Source organism: Pyrgilauda ruficollis, unplaced genomic scaffold (assembly GCF_017590135.1).
Source record: "Pyrgilauda ruficollis isolate IOZ18807 unplaced genomic scaffold, ASM1759013v1 scaffold1208, whole genome shotgun sequence".
Classification (NCBI taxonomy): domain Eukaryota; kingdom Metazoa; phylum Chordata; class Aves; order Passeriformes; family Passeridae; genus Pyrgilauda; species Pyrgilauda ruficollis.
The window spans coordinates 1-7487 of NW_024510411.1; the positions used below are offsets into that span (position 1 = coordinate 1).

At 65.4% G+C, this 7487-nt stretch overlaps 2 protein-coding genes across 2 annotated transcripts; both read right to left on the reverse strand.

Annotated features, from left to right (window-relative positions):
* Positions 1–517: 517 nt before the first annotated feature.
* LOC121365785 (ryanodine receptor 1-like) lies at positions 518–1414 on the reverse strand (the record flags this gene model as incomplete). The annotated part of the gene is made up of 1 exon (XM_041490242.1): positions 518–1414. A coding segment is annotated over one exon (897 nt), but the record flags the coding sequence as incomplete, so codon positions are not given.
* A 12-nt stretch (positions 1415–1426) lies between these two features.
* Positions 1427–7445, reverse strand: LOC121365784 (ryanodine receptor 1-like). Its single transcript, XM_041490241.1, has 11 exons — positions 7328–7445; positions 6711–6790; positions 6374–6450; positions 5251–5324; positions 4553–4633; positions 4245–4333; positions 4019–4147; positions 3635–3739; positions 3462–3543; positions 1791–2668; positions 1427–1483 (listed from the first exon to the last, which is right to left on the reverse strand). Exons 1-11 carry the CDS (start codon positions 7443–7445, stop codon positions 1427–1429), a joined length of 1770 nt encoding a protein of 589 aa, XP_041346175.1.
* Positions 7446–7487: the final 42 nt, after the last annotated feature.

Below are 7487 nucleotides of genomic sequence, written 5' to 3' on the forward strand. Positions count from 1 at the left end.
GGGGGGCTCCAGACCCCTCTGTGGGAGTAGGGGGGCTCCAGACCCCTCAGAGGGGATAGGGGGGCTCCAGACCCCTCGGTGGGGACAGGGGGGGGCTCCAGACCCCCTCAGAGGGGATAGGGGGGCTCCAGACCCCTCTGTGGGAGGGGGACATGGGGGCTCCAGACCCCTCTGTGGGGACCGGGGGGCTCCAGACCCCTCGGTGGGGACAAAAGGGTCTGGGGACCCCCCCACGACAGGTCACGGGGGTGTCCCAAAACCCCCCTGAGGGGACATGGGGAATCCAACCCCCCCTCTATGGGGTATTGGGGTCTCAGGGTCCCCAAAGTGTCCCCAAACCCCCCTGTGAGGACAAAAGGGTCTGGGGACTCCCCCACAATGGGGTACCGGGCTCTGGGGACCCCCAAATTGTCCCCAAACCCCCACTGTGTTCATCCCCACCCCCAGTGCCGATGGAGTCCCGGGCTCTGCCGTGTCCCCACCTCCCCTCAGCAGCTCTGTGGGGACCCAGGTCCCCCTAACCCCCCCACAAAACCCCCCCCGGGCCCCCCCAGGCCGCCTCCCACGCCAGCTCGCGCCCCGACTTCTTGCGCAGCCTCCTGATCCTGCGGCGCCACGTCTGGGGCGACCCCAGCAGCCGCCGCAGCGCCCCGAAACCCGGCAGCGTCGGCGCCGGCGCCTCGGCCGGCTCCTCTTCCTCCCTGTCCTCGTCCTCCTCCTCCTCCTCGTCGCGCGGCGCCTCCTCCTCGGAGATGCGCGAGGCGATCTGCATCTCGAAGATGGTGTCCTCGCAGAAGTTGACGAAGAGCTCCATCTTCTCGGCCTCGCCGCCCTCGTTGACCACGTCGAAGATGAACTGGCGCTTGGACTCCTTGACCTGCGGCATCTCCCACTGCGCCTTGTTGGCGCCGCTGATCTCGAAGTAGATGCGCTCGATGCGCCGCGCCGCCCCCATGATCTCGATTCGGCCCAGGAACGGCCGGAAATAGTCCAGGATGCTCTCGGCCTGCTCCAGGAAGGTCTTGAGGCGCTGGTCGTGCGGCACGTGCTCCGACAGGTTGGTCAGCAGCACGGCCACGTTGAAGCCGATGTCGCGCGCCGGCTCCTGGAAGCGCTGGGCGAAGCTCTCCACGTCGATCATCTCGTTCTCGTCGGCCTCGGAGCAGGAGAGCAGGAACTGGATCTCGTCGGGCTCGTACTGCTTCTGGCTGTCCATGGCCTTCTGGAAGTCCTTCTTGGAGATGAGCCCGCGCGGGTCGGTGACGAAGTGGCGGAAGGCGTCGGACGAGACGATGTCGCGCAGCTTCAGGAACATGTCGAAGAACTTGAGGATCATGGTGACGTTGCTGGAGGACTCCACCAGCATGTCCACCATCTGCCGGGCGATGGTGCCGTTCACCACGTTCCCTGCGGGGACACGGCGGCGTCACCGCTCTGCCGGTGGCCCCAGAGACGTGGGGAGGGGCTGGGGGGTTGGGGACACCTTGGGTGATCAGGGAACACCTGTGTGGTCAAGGGGCACCTGGGTGGTCAAGGGGACACTGGGTGGTCAAGGGACACCTGGGTGGTCAAGGGACAACTTGGGTGGTCAAGGACACTGGGTGGTCAGTGGACACCTTGGGTGGTCAAGGGACACCTTGGGTGGTCAAGGGACATCCTGGGATGAGGGGACACCTTGGGTGGTCAAGGGACACCTTGGGTGGTCAAGGGACATCCTGGGATGAGGGGACACCTTGGGTGGTCAAGGGACACCTTGGGTGGTCAAGGGACATCCAGGGATCAGGGCACACCTGGGTGGCGCGCCCCGCGCCCACGCCCGCCTCCCACGCCAGCTCGCGCCCCGACTTCTTGCGCAGCCTCCTGATCCTGCGGCGCCACGTCTGGGGCGACCCCAGCAGCCGCCGCAGCGCCCCGAAACCCGGCAGCGTCGGCGCCGGCGCCTCGGCCGGCTCCTCTTCCTCCCTGTCCTCGTCCTCCTCCTCCTCCTCGTCGCGCGGCGCCTCCTCCTCGGAGATGCGCGAGGCGATCTGCATCTCGAAGATGGTGTCCTCGCAGAAGTTGACGAAGAGCTCCATCTTCTCGGCCTCGCCGCCCTCGTTGACCACGTCGAAGATGAACTGGCGCTTGGACTCCTTGACCTGCGGCATCTCCCACTGCGCCTTGTTGGCGCCGCTGATCTCGAAGTAGATGCGCTCGATGCGCCGCGCCGCCCCCATGATCTCGATTCGGCCCAGGAACGGCCGGAAATAGTCCAGGATGCTCTCGGCCTGCTCCAGGAAGGTCTTGAGGCGCTGGTCGTGCGGCACGTGCTCCGACAGGTTGGTCAGCAGCACGGCCACGTTGAAGCCGATGTCGCGCGCCGGCTCCTGGAAGCGCTGGGCGAAGCTCTCCACGTCGATCATCTCGTTCTCGTCGGCCTCGGAGCAGGAGAGCAGGAACTGGATCTCGTCGGGCTCGTACTGCTTCTGGCTGTCCATGGCCTTCTGGAAGTCCTTCTTGGAGATGAGCCCGCGCGGGTCGGTGACGAAGTGGCGGAAGGCGTCGGACGAGACGATGTCGCGCAGCTTCAGGAACATGTCGAAGAACTTGAGGATCATGGTGACGTTGCTGGAGGACTCCACCAGCATGTCCACCATCTGCCGGGCGATGGTGCCGTTCACCACGTTCCCTGTGGGGACACGGCGGCGTCACCGCTCTGCCGGTGGCCCCAGAGACGTGGGGAGGGGCTGGGGGGTTGGGGACACCTTGGGTGATCAGGGAACACCTGTGTGGTCAAGGGGCACCTGGGTGGTCAAGGGGACACTGGGTGGTCAAGGGACACCTGGGTGGTCAAGGGACAACTTGGGTGGTCAATGGACACCTTGGGTGGTCAAGGGACAACTTGGGTGGTCAAGGGACAACTTTGGTGTCAAGGGACACCTTGGGTGGTCAAGGGACACCTTGGGTGGTCAGTGGACACTTTGGGTGGTCAGGGGACACCTGCGTGGTCAAGGGACAACTTGGGTGGTCAAGGGACACCTTGAGTGTCAAGGGACACCTTGGGTGGTCAAGGGACATCCTGGGATCAGGGGACACCTGAGTGGTCAAGGGACACCTGGGTGGTCAAGGGACAACTTGGGTGTCAAGGGACACTGGGTGGTCAGTGGACACCTTGGGTGGTCAAGGGACACCTTGGGTGGTCAAGGGACATCCTGGGATGAGGGGAGACCTTGGGTGGTCAACGGACACCTTGGGTGTCAAGGGACATTTTGGGATCAGGGGACACCTTGGGTGGTCAAGGGACATCCAGGGATCAGGGCACACCTGGGTGGTCAAGGGACACCTTGGGTGGTCACTGGACACTTTGGGTGGTCAAGGGACATCCTGGGATCAGGGGACACCTTGGGTGGTCAAGGGACACCTTGGGTGGTCACGGGACGCCCTGGGGAACCTGGGGACACCCCAGGTGACTCCCCAGGTACCTTCAAGCAGGGACAGCAGCATCACCACCATGTCCTTCTGCAGGTCCAGCAGCTCCTTCAGTAGCCCTAGCTGGGACGAGTCCTGCACGCCAGAGCTCCCAGTTACCTCCCAGTAACTCCCAGTACATCCCAGTGCCCAACCAGTGCCCAACCAGTGCCCAACCAGTGCCCACCTGGGCCAGCTTCTTCATCATGTGTGCGAAGACGTGCAGGAAGCCGACGACGGCGTCCCAGAGGCGGCTGTGGGCCAGGCTCTGCTGGTTCCCAGTACAGGGGCCCTGGGGGACAGCGGGACACTGGGAGGGACCCCCGCGAGCCCCCGGGCCACTGGGAGCACTGCGGGGGTTGGGGGCTCCAGGTGTCTTCAGGGGTCCCACCTGGATGTACTCGGGGAGGTTGTTGAGCACCTGCTTGGCCACGGCCATGGGGAGGTTTGGGGGTCTTGGAGCAGTTTGGGGATCCCAGGTGGGTTTGGGGAGGGGGTCCCAGGTGGGTTTGGAAGTCTCAGGTGGGTTTGGGGGGTCCCAGGTGGGTTTGGGGGTCCCAGGGGGTCTCACCTGGATGTACTCGGTCAGGCTGTTGAACACCTGCTTGGCCACGGCCATGGCCTTGGAGAAGTTCCTCTTGCCCTGCTCGTCGATGACGTCCTTGCCCGAGTAGTACCAGTAGAAGTCACTGATGGACTCCTGGGGACATTGGGGACGTTGGGGACAGTGGCACAGGGACACGAGGCCGGGGGCAGTCCCTGGGGACACCGGGGACACCGGGCCAGGTGTGTGTCACCTGCAGGCGCAGCAGGTAATCCACGGTGCAGATGATGATGTTGATGGTGGTCGTGTTCCCCGTCTGCGTCCGCAGGTAGTTCTGGAAGTCTGGGGGGACAGGGACGCCCCGGGGTCACCTGGTTGTCACCTGGCTGTCACCTGGGTCCCCTCGTGTCCCACTGTGTCCCCCCCTCACCAAGTCACTGCTGTCTTCCCGGCCCCTCCTGCCTCAGGGACCCCTGAGCCCCCTCCTCCCCACACAAAGCCCCCCGAGCCGTGTCCCCTCGTGTCCCCCAGGTGTCCCCAGGTGTCCCCAGGTGTCCCCACCGTTGTTGTGGCCCTCGCAGAGCAGCTGCAGCAGCCGGAACAGGTCCTGGGTGAATTCATCGTCCGACATCACCTTCTCCCCTGGGGGGACACGGGGGGGACACGGGGACAGCGGGGTCACCAGGGGGCACGGGTGGCACGGGGACACGCCCCGGTGGCATGGGGACACCCTGAGATGGCACAGGGACACCCCGAGATGGCACAGGGACACCAGAGAGTGGCACGGTGACACCACAGAGTGGCATGGGGACACCCTGGCGTGACAGGGACACCAGAGAGTGGCACAGGGACACCCCGAGATGGCACAGGGACACCAGAGAGTGGCACGGTGACACCACAGAGTGGCATGGGGACACCCTGGCGTGACAGGGACACCAGAGAGTGGCACAGGGACACCCCGAGATGGCACAGGGACACCAGAGAGTGGCACGGGGACACCCTGGCATAACAGGGACACCACAGAGTGGCACAGGGACATGCTGGGGGGCACGGGGACAATCTGAGGTGGCACGGGGACAAGCAGGGTGACAGTGGGGACAGGGGGTTTCAGGGTCAGGAGCCACATCTCAGCAGGGGCTTGGGGCAGAGCAGCGCGGGGGTTTTGGGGTGCAGAACGGGGGAACCCCCCCTCAGTCCCAGCCTGCCCCGCCCCTCGGGGGTCCCGGGGGTCCCTCTGGGGGTCCCGGCCCCCCACTCACTGGTGCCCTCCTCGGTGACCATGCCCAGCCCCTCGGCCTTGTTCTGCCGCTCGAAGGCGTTCAGGTCCAGCACGCTGCGGGAGGGGACCCCAAAACCGGGGCTCAGGGGGACCCCAAAACCAGCACAGCCCCGCCCGGGGGGTCCTGCTGCTCTGGGGGACCCCAATATCCAAGGGGGGACCCCACTGGTGGCACAGGGACCCCACTTCCCACGGGAGGACCCCAATTCCCATGGGGGTCCCCATTTTCCCCGGGGTGACCCCAGTTCCCATGGGGTGACTCCAATTGCCACTGGGGGTCCATCCTCAATTCCTTCAGAGTGACCCCAATTCCCACTGGGTGACCCCAGCTCCCCCAGGGGTCCCCGATTCCCCCGGGGGTCCCCAATTCCCCCAGGGGTCCCCAATTCCCACGAGGCGTCCCCAATTCCCCCAGGGGTCCCCAGTTCCATCAGGGATCCCCAATTCCCACAGGGGTCCCCAGTTGCCTTGGGGGTCCCCAGTTCCCACGAGGGGTCCCCAATTCCCCCAGGGTCCCCAGTTCCCATGGAGATCCCCAATTCCCCCGGGGGTCCGCAATTCCCCCAGGGATCCCAAATTCCCACAGGGGTCCCCAGTTGCCTCGGGGGTCCCCAATTCCCCCGGGGGTCTGCAATTCCCCCAGGGATCCCAAATTCCCACAGGGTGACCCCAATTCCCACGAGGCGTCCCCAATTCCCACAGGGGTCCCCAATTCCCACAGGGTGACCCCAATTCCCACAGGGTCCCCGATGTCCCCGGGGTCCCCGGTTCCCCCGGGGGTCCCCGATCCCCCCGGGTCCCCCAGTTCCCATGGAGATCCCCAATTCCCCCGGGGGTCCGCAATTCCCCCAGGGATCCCAAATTCCCACAGGGGTCCCCAATTCCCACAGGGTGACCCCAATTCCCACGAGGCGTCCCCAATTCCCACGAGGCGTCCCCAATTCCCCCAGGGTCCCCAGTTCCCATGGAGGTCCCCAGTTCCCTCGGGGGTCCCCAGTTCCCATGGAGGTCCCCAGTTGCCCCGGGGGTCCCCGATCCCCCCGGGGTCCCCGGTTCCCCCGGGGGTCCCCGATCCCCCCGGGTCCCCCCGTCCCCGTCCGTACCTGCAGGTCTGCATCAGCGCCTGCACGCTCTGGAAGAACCCGACCTCGCGCTTGGACTTGAGGTACTCCAGCATCTTCTGTGGGGACATTGGGGACAGGAGGGGACATTGGGGACACTGGGGACACGGGGGACATTGGGGACACTGGGGACACGGGGGACACGGGGTGCCACACCTGCTGCACGTCGGCGTTGCCCCCGTTGAGGATGGAGATTCCCAACTTGAGCGTGGAGGAGACCATGGCTCCCCGCTCGCCTACACGGGGGACATTGGGGACACTGGGGACACTGGGGACACACTGGGGACATTGGGGATACGGGGGACACGGGGTGCCGCACCTGCTGCACGTCGGCGTTGCCCCCGTTGAGGATGGAGATTCCCAACTTGAGCGTGGAGGAGACCATGGCCCCCCGCTCGCCTGGGAGGGGACACCGGGGGTCACCGAGGGGTCACCCAGGGGTCACCCGGGGGTCACCCCAGGGGTCACCCAGGGGTCACCCCAGGGTCACCGAGGGGTCACCCAGGGGTCACACGGGGGTCACACCAGGGGTCACCAAAGGATCACTCATGGTCACTGAGGGTTCACTCAGGGTCACTCAGCAGTCATTCAGGGGTCACTCAGGGTCACTCAGGTCACTCAGTGGTCACTCAGTGGTCACTCAGGGTCACTCGGGTCACTCAGTGATCAGTGCTCACTCAGTGGTCACTCATGATCACTCAGGTCACTCAGGTCTATGTGGCAGCTCTGGGGCAATGGGGGGGGGTCCTCAAATTAGGAACCCCCCCCCAAACCAACCTGGGGGTCCCCAAAATCCCTGGGGAGCACCTAAACCCCCCCTCATCGCTGAACCCCCCCCAAAATCTCTGCGAACCCCCCAAAATCGTTGTGATCCCCCAAAACCACTCAGGGGTCAGCGGTCACTCATGGTCACTCAGTGGTCACTCGGCCCCTCACCCTTGCAGGCGCTGATCATCTGCAGCACCATCTCGGCCGCCCCCCGCGTGTGCAGCCGCGCCTGCTGCGACAGCAGCTTCTGCTTCTCCATCTCCTTCTCCTGGGGACACGGGGACATCGGGGGGTCACAGGGGTCAGGCGGGGTCACAGGGGTCAGGGG